The 16,585-nt window shown below is 36.5% G+C and overlaps 4 protein-coding genes and 1 long non-coding RNA gene across 6 annotated transcripts in view; 1 reads left to right on the top strand and 4 right to left on the bottom strand.

The window, feature by feature from the left end:
• Positions 1 to 402: 402 nt before the first annotated feature.
• LOC111799875 lies at positions 403 to 2,195 on the bottom strand. The gene is made up of 3 exons (XR_002815921.1): positions 1,778 to 2,195; positions 1,329 to 1,438; positions 403 to 1,042 (listed from the first exon to the last, which is right to left on the bottom strand). It is a non-coding gene; the product is annotated as an uncharacterized LOC111799875 (long non-coding RNA).
• Positions 2,196 to 2,578: 383 nt separating this feature from the next.
• On the bottom strand, positions 2,579 to 3,805 carry LOC111799874 (uncharacterized protein At4g14342). Its single transcript, XM_023683364.1, has 3 exons — positions 3,714 to 3,805; positions 3,502 to 3,625; positions 2,579 to 2,736 (listed from the first exon to the last, which is right to left on the bottom strand). Exons 1-3 carry the CDS (start codon positions 3,803 to 3,805, stop codon positions 2,689 to 2,691), a joined length of 264 nt encoding a protein of 87 aa, XP_023539132.1. The 3' UTR covers positions 2,579 to 2,688.
• A 1,322-nt stretch (positions 3,806 to 5,127) lies between these two features.
• On the bottom strand, positions 5,128 to 8,781 carry LOC111801109 (putative E3 ubiquitin-protein ligase XBAT35). Of its 2 annotated transcripts, none has more exons than XM_023685092.1 (10): positions 8,682 to 8,781; positions 8,196 to 8,439; positions 7,998 to 8,112; positions 7,826 to 7,906; positions 7,638 to 7,726; positions 7,448 to 7,539; positions 7,165 to 7,246; positions 6,519 to 6,621; positions 6,078 to 6,163; positions 5,128 to 5,894 (listed from the first exon to the last, which is right to left on the bottom strand). In XM_023685092.1, exons 2-10 carry the CDS (start codon positions 8,295 to 8,297, stop codon positions 5,292 to 5,294), a joined length of 1,353 nt encoding a protein of 450 aa, XP_023540860.1. In that variant the 5' UTR covers positions 8,298 to 8,439; positions 8,682 to 8,781; the 3' UTR covers positions 5,128 to 5,291. The 2 variants fall into 2 exon arrangements, with proteins under 2 accessions (XP_023540860.1, XP_023540861.1); XM_023685093.1 differs by lacking the exon at positions 8,682 to 8,781 and adding an exon at positions 8,588 to 8,674.
• Positions 8,782 to 10,615: 1,834 nt separating this feature from the next.
• Positions 10,616 to 11,161, top strand: LOC111800061. The gene has a single exon (XM_023683641.1). The coding sequence runs from the start codon at positions 10,616 to 10,618 to the stop codon at positions 11,159 to 11,161; it is 546 nt and encodes a 181-aa protein (XP_023539409.1).
• A 1,611-nt stretch (positions 11,162 to 12,772) lies between these two features.
• The window catches only part of LOC111799751 (pre-mRNA-splicing factor SLU7), a 4,436-nt gene continuing 623 nt past the window's right edge, over positions 12,773 to 16,585 (bottom strand). The window contains exons 3-11 of the mRNA XM_023683211.1: positions 16,211 to 16,374; positions 16,011 to 16,123; positions 15,126 to 15,539; positions 14,887 to 15,022; positions 14,477 to 14,776; positions 13,734 to 13,950; positions 13,357 to 13,460; positions 13,188 to 13,256; positions 12,773 to 13,074 (exon numbers count right to left, since the gene is read on the bottom strand). Of these exons, the coding sequence (XP_023538979.1) occupies positions 12,997 to 13,074; positions 13,188 to 13,256; positions 13,357 to 13,460; positions 13,734 to 13,950; positions 14,477 to 14,776; positions 14,887 to 15,022; positions 15,126 to 15,539; positions 16,011 to 16,123; positions 16,211 to 16,374 (1,595 nt within the window). The 3' untranslated portion in view covers positions 12,773 to 12,996. The remainder of the gene's footprint in view (positions 13,075 to 13,187; positions 13,257 to 13,356; positions 13,461 to 13,733; positions 13,951 to 14,476; positions 14,777 to 14,886; positions 15,023 to 15,125; positions 15,540 to 16,010; positions 16,124 to 16,210; positions 16,375 to 16,585) is intronic.

Below are 16,585 nucleotides of genomic sequence, written 5' to 3'. Positions count from 1 at the left end.
GGAAATCGGCCACATTAAAATTACCTTCTGGGGAGGTCCGTTTGATATCCAAAAATTGCTCAGCAACAGTCGGACAAGTGGGGAATGCTGGGGTAAACCAGAAAAGTTTGGGTAGAGCCGGATCTAAATGTTGGCTAGGTAAGCGTCCTGTAGTAAGAGGAGTAGTTATGAACCCTGTAGACCATCCCCATGGGGGTGGTGAAGGGAGGGCCCCAATTGGTAGAAAAAAACCCGCAACCCCTTGGGGTTATCCTGCACTTGGAAGAAGAAGTAGAAAAAGGAANACCCTAACATTAGGAAATGAAATAATCGAAAATCTCGAGTAACTAACCAGACTGTAAAATCAAAAGGTAAATATAAGTCAAAATTTATGTAACAAGTGAGATTGCTTTCTATAATTGAGAAGAAACAAATTTGGACACTAAATATAAATTTCACAAAAATTTACTCTATAAGCCAAACACCAATATTATGAAAGGTTTGAAGCTAAAAAAAACAAAAAAGGAGCATACGAGGAGATGACGATGGAGTCAAAGACAGCATGTGAAAGGTAAGGGCCCGGCGAGGGTTGGTCCCTCCCTCGCAGCAGAATCCAAAGAGATGTCACACACCTATCATGAACATTTCGACAAAAACAGAAAAAGCATTCTCATTTTTCACTACAGAGAATAAATGCGAGAACAGAAAAAACAAAATGGAAAGTTTGGTACCAATCATGGAGGAAGATGACGGTAGGGCTTGCTTTAACCACACACTTACAACTTCTGAACATAAAATCGAGCGTATAATATTATCTCATTCATAGTTCGTATTAACAGATGAATTATATGTTAGAATCTTTAAAATCACGTTAGTATCTTAGTCGACTATGAAAAGAAGTATTCCATATCGGTTGAAAATGGAAATGAAGCATTCTTTCTAAGGGTGTGGAAACCTCACCTCAATAGATGCATTTTAAAATCGTGATGCTAACGACGATACATAACAAGCTAAAGCGGACAATATCTACTAGTGGTGAGCTTGGAGGGTTACATCCAACAACCTACATGGTAGAAAACAGCATCCAAAAGTTAAACTATGTGTATCTTACAAGATTATGAAAGATTCCATAAGATTTCTTATCGAGTTTAAGAGTGTATTTCGTATAAGAATCATGATAGACATGAAATTTGAATAAGAAGAGTGATATAAGTGCTGGTTCACAAAGATAAAATTATGAGTTGTGAGTCTGAGTGGCATACATCATCGAGTATAGATTTATAGCTGGAGGCTAAAAGGTTGTCTAGAATAAATAGCAAGTATAAACTAAGCAAAAGTAAGGTACGTACTACTATGTTCGACTTGGAAGGAACATGCCCTGTCAGAGTTGAGTTGATGCAGTTCTATGTTAACATGACAGCATGTGATATAACGCCCCACGTAGCCATGCCGACAAAATCTGCTCAAATTTGTGGTTCACACTCTTTTAAGTTTACTAGTGGATTAACAGTCCAAAACATTCTAGCAACTTGCATAGTCGGTGCAGAAAGCAGAAACTCCTCCTCTTTGAATGTCATTATCGAAAATAAGGTTCGATAGCTCAATCTTATAGGTCAATGATCAAATACTTGTGTAAAGTGTCAAAATTAGGATGAACTAGATGCTCTCCCACATTAAACGAATCGAAAACAAGTCAACTATTGGGAGCCTACAAGGTTCTATTAACCATTAACATGGAGTTATTGCAAATTCCTGACATGATAAATATGAAGAGTCTCAAAGAAATCGAATAGCGTACCTTTGTCAGACTGAAAGCATGTGTGCTTGCATTTTCCACAACATGAACCGAAGCTTTTGTTAGTGAAGAGACAAATAAAACGTTGAAACCCATAGGACATTTAATGATGTATCGAAATGGCAAGGACCAATACTGGACCCACATGTCCCCTCGTTGACTCTTCCTTCAGTTGGACCTGCTTTCCACTTTGTATAATCACACCAGAGAACTGATTGGCAAGAGTCTGTATCTTAAAAGAGGCACCCTCCAGCCAACCCAAAATCTTTCCCAAAGTTAAGTTGGAGGCAGTTCCATGAAGGTCCTCCTTTCATTCTACATCATGCTGAACAAGAAACATTATCAAGTCAAGCACCTAATAAACATCCACCTGTATTAATTAGCATGCGACGTATCACATAGTTTTGATGCGGTCCTGTAACAAGTACTCTCAGTAGGTACACAATAACTCCTGAAACTGAGTAACCGACTGATAATAGTTACAAACTGAATGGACCAAATCCAGCATCAATAGCTGTCAAATTAAATTCATGGTCTTGTCAAGGAAACAATCAATTCATTGATTAAGCCCAATTATACATCTAAAGATGGGAACGTTCCACAAACTATGATTGAGATAGAAATTTTTCTTGAAATAAAAGGGAGAACAACAAGGTACAGTGCAGTCTTGTAGATTAGTTGGAAACTGATTCTTAATCAAGCAAGAGCATTACAAGAGAAAATAGTGCACATTTCCCATTCATTGCTTCTGAACNACTGATTCTTAATCAAGCAAGAGCATTACAAGAGAAAATAGTTCACATTTCCCATTCATTGCTTCTGAGCAGACACAGAGTTAGCTCACGAAAGGATAAGTTCGTTAACCCCATGAAGATCCAGAGTACTAAAATCTCTTGTCACAACCTAATACGATTTCAATCATCTTCTCTTTCTGGAGGAAGGCCGCAAGGTAATAGCATTTTCTGCAAAGAAACAAAAACAAAAAACAAAAAAGTAATGTTAATAGTTACCATTCTGTATCTAATTAAGTTGTAAATGAAATCAAGGGTCTGCTATGATGAAATTTTCCATCCCTCATTAAGACAGAAAGTCAGTAACATGATTGGCACAACCCTACACTTCAAAGTTGGTATGAAAAATTCGTTATTGGCAACTCATAGCGTGTAAAATCAAATTTTCCATTCCTCATTAAGAAAGAAAGTTAGTTACATGGTTGGCACAACCCCGCATATCAAATTTGGTATGTCCAATTTATTATTGATAACTAAAAGCATGCAGAATGAAATACTTGCACTATTGTTTAAGTGAAGACAAACAAACCAGATTGAATACTAAAAATTGAAAAGTTGAAAGCAACAAGTCACCCAGTAATCATATTACAATGACTTGAAACTCAGAAAGCACATAATAAGGGTGGTGGACAAATGAAGGTAATATAGAACAAGTATAATGAATGTATCCAGAAACCTCAGAAATGGTTGGCACTAAAGAAGAAAAGGAAATCAAAACTGCCTACTGATAATAAAATTTATTGGAGGGCTTGTGGAAGGAGTGAACATTTTAGGAAAGGTTTAACAAAATGGATTGGAGCCCCTCTTTTTCTCTCTTTTTTTCTCTTAGTTCTTTTCCAATTCTCACTTTTTTCTTTTGGGTAGGGGGTTAATGCTATGAAGAGAATGCGTGACAGGGAAAAGACAAATAAACACAAGTAAAGGCAATGTACCAACCTGCATAAAGTTGTAGCGTTCCCTTCCAATGGATTCATTTTCTGCTATAGCGAAGTAAGCTAGAATGGGATAATGTCCAACATATGATGCATAGCTATCACGCTGAATGTTCACAGCCCATTCACTGTACGCAAAGAGATATGAAATGAGGATTACAAACTACTATGCAAAGTAATATAAGATCAAAGCTCCAAAGGAATAGGAAAACTAACAATCTATTTAAGTCAGCATGCCCAGTTCCCACATATTTAGCCTGAAGGTGCTCAAGCTGGGAATTGATGTTGAATCTATCACTGGCCTGCATTGAAGATCAGAAACCAACATTAGCCCCATCTGAGGAAACCTCAAGCAAAGACAGTAAGCCATGATCAGACCTTAGATTTCAAATACGGATTACTGATTCAGAGGTTTGATTTCCACATATGACACTAATAACATCCGAACAAAATGGGAAAATAAATAAATAAATGGCCCCAATACGGTATCCTTTCCTTGGAATGAAAGGAATCAAAGGGATTTCAGTGGAAAAGAGCATGCTTATCGATATAAATTATCTTCACTATTTCAATTCTATAATTATTCTACCCTTATATCCAATTAGAAATGTTTCTTGTCACTAACTCGGATGTGGGCTGCTTCCTTTTGGTAAATTTCATACATCAATGAAATTGTTTCCCGTTCTTGATAGTTCATTTTAAGCAGAGCTAATTTTCACAAATGCATCAACCCAGATTCATACGACAACTAGAAGTAAATAAACATAAACGCTAAATGAATTGAAAAATAAAGCTAAATGGAGGTAGTAATTCCGCGAAGCAACGGTATCAAATTCCTTATCTCCCACGATATCAGAAACATCACATAAAAAAAAACCCTCCGATCAACTAATCAGTTCTAGGGTTTTGGAATTACTGCTGTAATGAAAAAAAAAAAAAAAAAAAACAAACAAACAAACAAACAAACAAACCAAATTCGAGAATACATGAGCGAAGAACACAGAAGAATAAGAGAACTATATTAGCAGTGCTCACCTGCATGTTCGATTCGGGGGAGATTCGACAGGAACGACGAAGCAGAGAAAAGGCGCGAGTTAAAGATCTTGCCCTGGCGCGGTCCAAATAAACGAATTTTTTTTCCCCTAAAAATATATTGTTTTTTTTTTTTTTTTCTTCTAAATTACAGAAAATATATATATTTATTTATTTATTTATTTACCTTTTTTTATATTATTTTTTACGGCCTATAAATACCCATCTCATTTTCTAAAATTCTAAATTCTCTCCAATTTCCTCCAATTATTTCAAATTTCTTTCTTAAATTTGGACTTTTAGATTCTAATTTACTAAGTTAGGATATTGTTTATCAAGTTAATTATCGTATTAAAATCTTGTATTAAAAAAAGTGAATGTTCGAGAGCTAAGGAGAAAGAGTTTAGATTCGAAGCGGGTCCCCCTTTTTTCTTGATCTTTACGAGTTGAGAAAGAGTTTAGATTCGAAGCGGGTCCCCCTTTTTTCTTGATCTTTACGAATTGAGTAAAAAAATAAAAAAATCATCGTGAGTTCCTTTAAGGTTCTCACACTAAGATGACAAAGCGTATGTTCAAGAGCGTATGCTCAAGTCGGGGGTCTTGATAATGATAAGTTGTATTCAAAATGCATTTACATTACCAATATTGTGTCCACACAATCAGATAGAACACAATGAGTATATATGTAGCAAGAATATATATATAAACAGGAACTGTACATTAAATAGTTTACTCACAGTATAATTCGACATTCTGGATTATTCATACAGCATACAATCGGACGACCTGGTCGATTTTGGCGCGACAAACTGGGCAGCCCCATTTCTTGGATTTGATTTCAGTCAAACAATTCATGCACCCAGCCATATGTCCGCAGGGAATGCAGGCTCCTTCAATGGGAGCATCCAAACATATAACACATGATGAAGAACTCGCTTCCTCTTTCCCTTCGCCCGGTCTTAAGTCAATCGGACTTGAATCGATCGATGGATAGTGAATTGCACCATCGTCCAGAATATCATTTGCCACCGGTGGAGCTGAAGGTACTGAATCTGACGGGATGGTGTTAGTCTGAATTTCGGGATGTTCGTTCGAGTTGCTGCTCTGGCCAGCTTCATGCTCTTCGGAATCATTCGTGCCTAATTTCGTCGAATGTGTTGTTGTTGGTGCAACTGGACCTGTATGGCTGCTAGAGGCACTTGCTTTAGAACTTGGACTAGGATCAGGAAAGGGTGGTCTCCCCTGGGTAGATGATTGTATGGAAGCGTTAATGGCCATGTCTAGCTCCACATCTTCTGTGTCCGGCGGTGCAGTTGCGGATGCACCCGAGCCCTGGTTACCATTCATAAATGCAGGGTGCATCACCTGAACGATTCCAAAAATTTCCAGATTATTGCAATTGTACTCGCATTTCTACTACAAAGTAAAGCAGGAGAACAACAAATTGACCCTAAATTAATCTCTAGCTATCTTGACCATGTGCCAAGACCAGAAGAGAATGGACATAGTAAAGAAAAGAGACGAAGAAAACGTCGATGGACGTGTTACCGTAGGAATTCCTTTGCATGCATTGCAAAACCACAGAAGTTGTTCTTTGTCATTTTCGTTCCCGGATGCGAGTTTCAAGCGAGTTTCTGAAAAAAAACAAAATAATAATTATAACGAGTTCAAAACAAGAAACAAACATTAAGTCAAGAACGGAGTTCCTTGATTGAGAAGCAAATGAAATTAGTCCTTTCTCAGGCGTAGGCGAGTATTATTGGAGGCGGAGACAGAGAAGGTAGAAGATCAGAGTCATCAGACCAATAAAGAGATCTATGAATTATACAAATACAATGTTTAGACCCTGTAGCTCACAAAATCGAACACGCCCCTTTTCTGCGCTCGCTTTGTCAGAATTATGCTTGGCTATTTAAACAAAGGAAATTATAGAACTATGAAAGGAATGCATCTTTCAGTGCCAACGTGGTCGAGATAGACATGACTTACTCGCCGCGTTATCCACAATCATAACTGATGGATCAGAATGCTGTGACTTCGTCTCCTCCAAACTGGCTCTCCACAGTGGAACAACAATACGCGGTTGAGCGTCCTATCAGTTACAGCGAAGGATTACACAACAAAATAATAAAATAAGATACCTATGGACGATACCAAATGGTTGCCAAGAACAAGAGCCAACAGAAAATACAAAGACATATATCAGTAAAGTAATTGGATCACATCCACTTCCACCTGGTAAGAATCTACTGCATAGTAAATGCTATAAAGAACTGGGGTCTTTAAATAGGACAAGTACCGCTGCCTACAGATGAAACAAAGGAAAGCTAAGATTTTCGAAATAAGTAGCACACTAGCATGATTGATAAGCTATGGTGGTTCCGAGGGGCACAATACGTTTCGGTGCAATTTGAAAGCCAGAGAAGTGACAGGACAAAATATAGCCCGCAACATCAAAAAATAACATATACGACTGACGTGATAATACATTTTTTTCGACCCTAGCACTATCATCGCTAGATGTTTAGACGCTCTTGATTGGGATGGACTGAAGGGGAAATTTTCGTTATTAAAACCTTTTAAGTATTAATAAACATCGTGATCTGCAGAATAGTAGCAATATCATGTGCTGTACCTGTAAAGTTGGGTATATAGCAAGCTCCAGCTTTAAAGGCCTTGCAAGGTTTCTTGCTCCACATGGTAAAATAACAGCCCAACTGGAATTGGAATTACATCAATCACAAGCATATAATTTGACAAGACAAATATACTCAAAGTTCGAATACAAATAGAAGTTATCGTCAATCGCCAAGTCATTAAGTCATGTTACTTTCACGACTTACTGCACGGTATTTGATTGACATAGAACTACGAATAGAAGAAACTTAAATTCAGAATTATGGTAATAAAGTACATACACTCTCCTTGAGACCAATTGAGGAGCCAGTACTTCCAAAAATCCTGGTCCATGGAACTCCCGCAACCAACCCGAGAACAAACAAATATGACTCTACAAAAAAAAAGCTTCAATAATCATCTTGACACAACAGTTTCAACCCAAAAAAATGATCTAGTTGGAGTTAAAATAGAATTACGAGGTAAACAAACCTCGATCGTACGAACAACATTGCTGTGACCTTTTGCTCTAGCAACATCAAGAGGACTCTGGCAATCATCATTCATGATCAATGGATTTGCTGAAGATTATGACACAACATATCAATTAGACTTGCTAAAAGAATTTTGAACAAATATTGAAAGAAACAATGTGTTAGTATGGAGAGATTAAGACAAACCTCCATGAGAAAGAAGTAATTTGACATTATTTTCAAGACCTCTTTTAGCTGCATGATGTAAAGGGGTACCAGCATGACGTCCTAAAATGCAATGAAAGGGTTAAGCTAACCAAAGCAGAGCTGAATATGATGCAATGAGAAGAAAGCATAAGCGAATTATAAAGAAAACTACCAGGCCGATAGGCATTAACATTAGCACCAAGTTCTATCAAAGTTCTCGCAACATTGTGAAGCTCAGGACTCATGCAAGCCACAATTAAAGGGGTTTTCGCCTCCTTATCAATCCACTATAGATATCATGAAAGTAAGAACAGCAGCACCAAATGCAATTAATCATACTCTCAAGAGGATGAGCAAATTTAACAATTACCTCAAGGCCTGCACCCTCTCGGCAAAGGGCTTTAATCCCTTCTGAATTTCCATAGCTTACTTGCTGGTAGAGCAGTTCATCTTTCGATTGTTGTTGCCCCATTCCAGACCAACCCACAAAAGCTAATCGAATAAGTTCAATCAGGTCTGGAAGAAGAAAACCCAGAATTTCGCCTAAAAATCTCCGTGGAAAATTGAATTCAAGCCCCCTTTTGAACAATGGGAGCAACGCAAACTCCCCAGGCCTGAAAGAGAATAACGAGGTAAACACATCAATGGAGCATTTTAGGTTAAATCGATCCAAGAAGTGGGGCCGATGAACAATTAAGAGAAACCAATCGAAATCTTCACCCAAAAATCAATAAAAATGAAAGAAAACCAAGAGATGCTTACGATCGATTCCAATTTCTTAAACGAGAAGGATTCTGAATCAAAGATGAAACGCGAAAATCAAATAATTCAGACCTTGATGTTACCCTTTACCTACCCTGTTCCTGAGGATCAATTTTATCGAGTTTCGCGCGATATGTCGTCCCTGGATTTTCTGACGAAGCTTCTGCGACGGAGACCGATTGTAGGGTGGGGGTCCGAAAATATCGTAGAATTTGAAGTGGAATATCAGTCATGTAAACGACATGTCGTCTTCCGCAGTTGATCTTCTCCCTTGACTATTTTGAAACGCCGTTGACTTTAAAATAGTTTTTTTTGTTCGGTCGGTCAATTTGTGAGTTGACTTTTTTTTTTGTCAAATTAATTCAACCAACAAAAAATAGAGTTACGATCCAACTCTATACTATTTTTAAAATTATTACGTAAAATTAAGAATATTTGATATTTGTGACGTAAAGATGTTATTAAATTTAATAATATAGTTTATTTAAAATATTGGAATAATGGACAACTAGAAAGAAAAAAAAATAAAAATAAATAAATTAATAAAAGGGCTATTTAGCTTTGCAAAATGATCTGTAAAGCTACAAAAAAGAGGATAAAATACCCATTTCTTTTGATTAAAAATTAAATTTTGGTATTTTTGTTGCCATTTTAATGATATGTCAAATATGTTACGGCCCCACCCCCACATGCCTCACAAATAATGTATAATTCCTAATATTTTTCTATTTTATCTATAATTAATTTATTTATAAAATACGTTATTTTCGACATTTTTTTTATAGGTCGGATTCCTGCATCTCGATGCTTGTCCGGTGAGAGCTAGCTAGCTTGCATGAAGTAATCCGTCATTAAATTTACTCGGTTTTTGTTTTTTGTTTTTTTTTTTTACTTTAAAAAAACAAAAAAAAAACATTAAATTAATTTTATTTTATTTTTATTTTTTTTATTTTATTTTTTGGGAACGTTTAATCAACTTTTTCATGGCCGAAAACTTAGGACCCAAGTTTGCCGTGTCTTAATGGACATCGGTGCTTGCCGAAAGAGATATTTCCATTAAAATTGCCCCTCATCTTTAAGATAATTTCCATTTTGCCATTGATTTTTTTTTTTAAATAAATAATTATTATTGGATTCTTTTAAGAAGATTTTGATGAACGTAAGTCTATCGAACATAATATTCGATACTACGTGCAATCTTTCCATCAATAGGGTCGAGATGCTACCATAGAGCGCCTGACGTTTTTCTTCTATATGCACGTGTTTCCTTATTTTACGACAGTATTGAGACGTGTTTTTAGCATCTAGATGTCGTGACTACCTTCTTTGAATATATCTTATTGTCCTCGACCTCACGGTTTTAAACACATGCCCTGCTAGGAAGAGATTTTCACACTCTTAATAGGAATGATTTGTTCCCCTCTATAACCAATGTGGGATCTCACAGTCTATTCCCTTTGAGGACCCAACATTCTCACTACACACCGCCAAGTGACTGACTCTAATATCATTTGTAACAGTTCAAGTCCACCGCTTGTAGATATTGTCCGCTTTGACCCTCCGCCTCACGATTTTAAAAGGTTTCCACACCCTTATAAAGAATGTTTCGACGTGGGATCTCACAATAATTGTGTACATCGAAACGGGGACAAATAATCCACACACAAACGTTATGAGATTTATATGGAGTTTTATAGCTGCATAACTAACCTATTAACATCACGGATTACGTAACCCTGTAACTTTATATGAATCAATCGATCGGATAATTTGGTTGACTTATCTTGACTCGTTTATCACAAATTAACGATTTTGAACATCTACGCGAGATAATTTAGATTATAATTTAATTGCATGATTGAATTAATTATATATAAAAAAAAAATTTAAAAATAAAATTGGGGTTTAAAAGAGGGGGAAGCTTGACAACTACGCTGCTTTTTTCTTTGGAGCCGCCATTAAAACCATCCATTAATCATTCTCCACGATCCTTCCTTCTGCAATCTCTCTCCAATGTCGCGCACGAAAATGGAGAAGAAGCTTCGTACGGCGAAGAAGGCGTGGAAGAAACTAACCAGCACATTACGATTCAAATTCCACGCGCTCAAAATCTCCAGATCCATCAATATAGTCACGCGCCGCCTCAACTCCGTTGTTCAACGCTCACTCAGCCTTCTATTTCCCTCCAAATTTCGCCGCCGTCTTCTCCGCCGTAAGTCCTCTCCTTCTTCATATTACCGTCGCGATCAGAATCAATATCTCCAACAATACGATGAATACGTTCAAAATCCAAACAATTTCGCGCCAATCCACATCGATGAGCTCTTCGCGGATCCGGCAGCGCCGATTGCAGAGACGAGCAGAGGAAAAGAAGTAATGGAAGAGGAGAAGGAGAAGGAGACGAGTGTTAACAGCATTGAAGATGCTTGGAAAATCGTGGTGGCTTCGTCGCCGCATCTACGGCCGGTGGATGAACGAGCAGAGGAGTTCATAAGGAAATTCCGAGAAGAGATTATTCTTGAGAAGGAGAAATCGCTTCTCGAATTTCAACAGATGTTGGCCCGCAGTGCTTGATTATTGTTGAATTCGTTCATACATGTTCATAATTATGAGTGCATATGGATCTTGATTTCGTTACTGAATTGGTGATTTGTTGGAAAGTACTTTTTCAGAGTGTGGTTTGAATGTATCGTAGAAGATGCTGGAGGGGATACTAATTTACTTTACTATGATGTGATTGTGGTTTGATGTTTGCTTTGTGATATTCTCCAAATTTTGATGGAGAAATTCTGATCAATATCGTTACGATTTTATATAAAATTTGTTATAACATCATAAATATTTCCAACTTGTGAGCTTTGAAAGGACTCGTTCGCTCATTCATTTGTTCATGAATTTGCAATTAGTTGCTTCCGCCAAAAGACCCTTAGTAAGAAGCAACAAAGGGGATGTTGTTGTAGAAGCTTTGCCCCTTTTTTACGGAGATCGTTATGAATTAACTAAATGACTCGATTCTTCCAAAACGCAAATAAAAAAACTTATTGATTATATACATGCAAGTAGTAACAACGTACTAGCAAAATAATATTTCGAAAGAAGTAAACAATAATTTAAATTAAGTCTACAATCACAAGTTTACAAGCATATACGAACCATTAAATACGCTACCTAATATACATGTTCATACAACAATGACAATAAAATTGAAATAATAATAAAATGAAAATTAGATTTAAAATTTTTATTATTATTTTTACAACCGTCTCCAAAATTAAATTAAGGTAAAGATGACATAAAATCTATATGTTATTTTAGGTTGATGTCAACATGAACGCAACTCAATTATATAATTTGATGTCATGTACCGGATACGAGGGCATAATGCATTATTTTGAGACAGAGAGGCAAAGAATAAGGCTTTACTTACAATGCCAACTTGTAATATACCTAATTGGTTGGAGTACACTTGTGAAATAGAATATAATTGTTTTGACCTTTTGGTCGATATTTTATCATTGGAATATAATATTTCCAAATTCTAATTTAGAATTCAAATAACTATTTTTTTATTATTATTTTTAAAAATTAAGCCTATAAATGTCATTTCCACCTTTTTAACTTACTTACATACCTTTAGAAAAAGCTTGTTCTTTGATGTGTTTTGACCTTTTTCTAAAGAACTACATTTGAATTTTTGCACTACCGACACCCTTCATAATGTGAGACAAACACCCTTCATAATGTGAGACAAACACGACTCTCCACAATGGTATGATATTGTCCACTTTGAGCATAAGCTCTCATAACTTTGTTTTGAGCTTTCCCAAAATGCCCCATGACAATGGAGAGAGTATTCCATGATCATTCCCTAAATTAACCGAGGTGGGACTTTTATCATTCAATACCTCTCCTCGAACAAAGTACGTCTCCCCTTAATCGAGGCTCGACTCCTTTTTTCTTTTGGAGTCTTTAGTCATTTTTTACTATGCCTTCGTGGAGGCTCGACTCCTTTTCTTTTGGAGTTGTTCGACATTTGAGGATTTACCAATCTATTGGCACGACTAAGTTTAGGGCATAGCTCTAATACCTGTTAAACGAACATGACTCTCCACCATGGTATGATATTGTCCACTTTGAGCATAAGCTCTCCTGGCTTTACTTTAGGCTTCCCCAAAAGGCCTCATGTCAATGAAAGAGAGTATTTATTGATTATAGACCCATGATCATTTCCTAAATTAGCCAACATGGACTTTCATCATTCAACACATAATACACATGAACCGACCCATTATACGTTGGACAACCTCAAATCTTCACAATCACAACTTTATGTTTTGAAAGCTCAGATGAGAGGTTCCCTTGATGATCATTGGAACTAAAACTAAACATTTACAATACAAGTAGGCAAGTTAGTTAAGAAAATCCTTCATGGGATCATCATGACGTACCTTCTTCATCCTATATGCCTCCATGTCCTCCGCAGTTACCTGCACACGAGGGCGCAGCACGTTGTTTTTTACCCGAACGAAGAATAAACCTAAACTTGCTATTTAAATTTTGCATAGGATCCTATCGATCAAAGCAAGAGAAAGTAATATACCTCATCATTCCATCTCACATTGTATTTACGCTTTCTTTCATCCCTCTCCTCCTTCCTTCTTTCATCCTCCTGGCGAAATAGGTAATCCCAAGTAAGAAACAAGTAAAATGCGGTGAGAAAACGGATGATAACACGAGATATTGCAGGAAGAGGGTATTAAGATTCATACCTTCTTGAGAGCTTCATTAAGTTTCTTCTGGTCGAGGACGAGATCATCAGGTACTTCACTTCCCCAAGTAGCTAGCTTTTTCTCTTCAGCTGGGGCTGGTGTATCTGTGGTGATGTTAAAAGATCATTCAGGAGTTCAATTGAACAATTTTGTACCTTAATACAATGAAGAATTGAGGATGCCAAGCATTTGATGGCTAACCGATGATAAATTTACATATTCTAAAATAAAATTATATCCATGCAAGCACTATGTTATGGAAAGAAAGCTTGAAGCACATGCATTCGGTTGAAAGCCAAGAATGAGGTTTATCACATTCAGGAAGACATTCCAGGTTCAATTTTTAAAAAACTACAAAACGGATTCCGAGTACTAACCTTCAGAAGTTGCTTTACGAGCAATATTAGACTTCATTAAGTCCGCTGCTGCCTCAGCAGCCTCAATTCCAGCAGCCCCAGTGCAATAACTGTTACGGATGGTCTGCTTACAGCATTTATAGCCCCACTGGTGATCCTTCCACCATGAACCCCAAACACCCGTGTGGTTATTAATAAAAACATCTTCTTCATATTTACTTTTGGGAAGAGCCATTTCCTTCAAGGAGGAAAAAAAGGAATCAGAAGAAAGCAAACATACTTGACAATCAACTCGTGTCATGATGCATTAGCTAGACAATTCTTAGTCCAAGCTTTTAATTTGAGCTTGAGCGGAAAACACTACAATTACATTTGTTTTAAAAAGGTAGAACCATAATGCCTCGATGGTAGAGTACAGCTAATCATGCATTTTCGAAATTATAGCAGGCATTTTCTTATCCACTTAACTCAGTCCCCCCCAAGCCACATGCATGCATAAACAAACAAAAACAGGACAATTTGACTCTTCTTTCCAAGCTTTCAAATAATCATGTCTGATAAAGTGGCAAAGCGCGATACAGAAAAAAAGAATACAGTTATTGTTATATCAATCTCAGCATAAGTAACGAAGACAAGTGTCATGAAGGATATTAGTGTAAAACAAAACCAGATAATAACTCAAAATCGATTAAAAATGCTTCATGTTAATGACGTAGCACTCTGTCAAGGAAAATAAAAGGGATGAGTTCAGAAAAATTTAATACCAGGCCTTTAACAATTCTGCCAGTGCGGTCATATTCAACTTGTCTCTCACTCTGTCCCAGCAAAAGTTCTCGAGGCAGCTTTTCTTCATCAGCAGCATTGCCATACTTCTCCATGATAGCATCCTTCGTATGTGACTTCAACTTCTCTTTGATAACCTTGTAGTTCTTATAAAGAAGTTCAGCTTGGGATGGAGCAGCTTGTAGATGGATATCTTGACCTTTGTCAAATGCTTCCCAAGCATGCACATTGAGTTGCTTGAAATCCAAAGCTTGCCCACTTATTCTATTTTGGTTATCGCCCTATTATGACAAAAATACATCAACAATTTAGATCCGTACTAACTTATAACTATTACTTTGTTAAATTTGGGAGTATATAAAAATTCCACGATCCCATTTCTGATACATACCACATAAAATTTTTCATTTGGATCAGCATCAGGAAGAGGATCTTCACGCATGGACCGAGTTTTCGGATCATAATAAGCAGAATTGACATCAAGATTTAAAAGATATTTTGCTGTATCCTCCCGAATACGCAAGTTCCTAATATGTGAAGAAATAATTAATACAGCATTGAGGCGCTCTAGAAAAGAGCTAAGCAGGGAGAGACATAAAAGGATAAACAAATATAAATTACGTGACATACCTTACAGTTCCCGTGCTTCCACCACCTGTCGTACGAACACGCTTCTCAACTTTTGCAAAGTCCATTTGTTTGCTTTCATCAACCTTTGCCTCATCAACCTTCAAATCATCTTCATCCTCATCTTCATCACTAACTTCAGCATCCTCATTCTGCTTATTATTTTTCTCTTCCAATTTTTTAAGCTGTTGTTCTTTCAAAAATTTTCTCCTTGCTTCATCTCTAGCCTCATACCTCTCAATGACACGAGCATAGGTTGCTGGATCATAGCCATTCCAACGATCCCTTTTCCCATCATAATCTAGTTCAAATGTCTCAATCTTCTCATCTGGTGCTATGTGCATATTTGTCCATTTTGCTCCAATCTTTCGGGGTCTTTCCATGCATGACTTAGCATCATGTGTCAATGCTCCACAACTGGATGGCCAATAAAATTTGAAAGATACACAATAAAATTAAAACACACACGTCAAGTAAATCATAAAAAATTTAAAATTAAATTTTTTTTTTAAAAAAACTATATTAATAATATTGGAAAGTGGTACAAACCATATGTCAGGAAAATTAGTATAAAAAGGGAATTTCCATATATCACCAAACCTGAACCAAGTTAGGAGAATAGTTCCAAACCTATAATATATTTAGATTTGACATTTTTATACAGTAACAAAAGAAAGAATATAAAATGTGGGGAAATCATAGTTCCACAACTACGATTGGTACTTTTTTTCACAGCAAAATATTGAGAAAGAATATAAAATTCCTAATCAATATCCCCTCGTATATTTCTTTTATATGAAAAAATATTAGTTATAAATTTAGGTAAGGACAAGAAACAGGTTGAGGAATATACATAATGGTGAACAATGAGGCATTCATCTGACTTACTTTTCACATGCACCCTTCCTGTACTTGTCTGCCTGATGTATTTTTGCACCTCTATCGTACCAGGATTTTGTATAATTCGGATCTGATTTCCATTTCCTTTGATGTTTTAAACTCTGAAATAGATTCAAAATAAATTCAATCATCATGATTCATGAACAACCAACATCAAATCTAGAAAGATGGGTGAGAGAGAAACTCACTGGCCTCTCAGCATTAAGATACCAAGGGGCAGAGGACATATATTGGGGAATGTGAGGGTTGATTTCTTTCCCATCTTCATCGACCTCAGCTGGCGCAAGCCCTGCCTTACGTGCTTCCTCTAATTCAAGTTGTTTGCGATGATCCTCCCTAGATTTGAAAGCAACTGCAATACCGATGAGAGAGTTAATCAAAACAGTGTTCTATAAAAAAAGTAGGAGTACATCAATCAAGACAATATCTTATAATAAAGTAGTAGCAGTTTCCGTTCTAACTTAATAAGCTAGAATCTCCGTTCGTTCAACAATACACAACTCACAAAAGAAAAAAAAAAAAAAAAAAAAAAAAAAAAAAAAAAAAAAAAAAAAAAAAAAAAA

Source organism: Cucurbita pepo, chromosome LG08, assembly GCF_002806865.2.
Source record: "Cucurbita pepo subsp. pepo cultivar mu-cu-16 chromosome LG08, ASM280686v2, whole genome shotgun sequence".
Taxonomy (NCBI): Eukaryota; Viridiplantae; Streptophyta; class Magnoliopsida; order Cucurbitales; family Cucurbitaceae; genus Cucurbita; species Cucurbita pepo.
The sequence above is the reverse complement of the archived record's forward strand: the minus strand, read 5'-3'. Positions and strand labels throughout refer to the sequence as shown.

What these genes read in the sequence shown, in the direction of transcription:
- LOC111799874 (XM_023683364.1), bottom strand. Translation starts at nt 3,805, where the DNA reads ATGCAGGCCAGTGATAGATTCAACATCAATTCCCAGCTTGAGCACCTT. An exon ending in CATGCTGACTTAAATAGATT is followed by an intron (nt 3,626 to 3,713) that starts GTTAGTTTTCCT and finishes CTTTGCGTACAG; the next exon opens with TGAATGGGCTGTGAACATTC. An exon ending in AACGCTACAACTTTATGCAG is followed by an intron (nt 2,737 to 3,501) that starts GTTGGTACATTG and finishes GTTTCTTTGCAG; the next exon opens with AAAATGCTATTACCTTGCGG.
- LOC111800061 (XM_023683641.1), top strand. Translation starts at nt 10,616, where the DNA reads ATGGAGAAGAAGCTTCGTACGGCGAAGAAGGCGTGGAAGAAACTAACC.
- LOC111801109 (XM_023685092.1), bottom strand. Translation starts at nt 8,297, where the DNA reads ATGGGGCAACAACAATCGAAAGATGAACTGCTCTACCAGCAAGTAAGC. An exon ending in ATGTTGTTCGTACGATCGAG is followed by an intron (nt 7,540 to 7,637) that starts GTTTGTTTACCT and finishes TTTTTTTTGTAG; the next exon opens with AGTCATATTTGTTTGTTCTC. An exon ending in GATTGTGGATAACGCGGCGA is followed by an intron (nt 6,164 to 6,518) that starts GTAAGTCATGTC and finishes GTTTTTTTTCAG; the next exon opens with AAACTCGCTTGAAACTCGCA.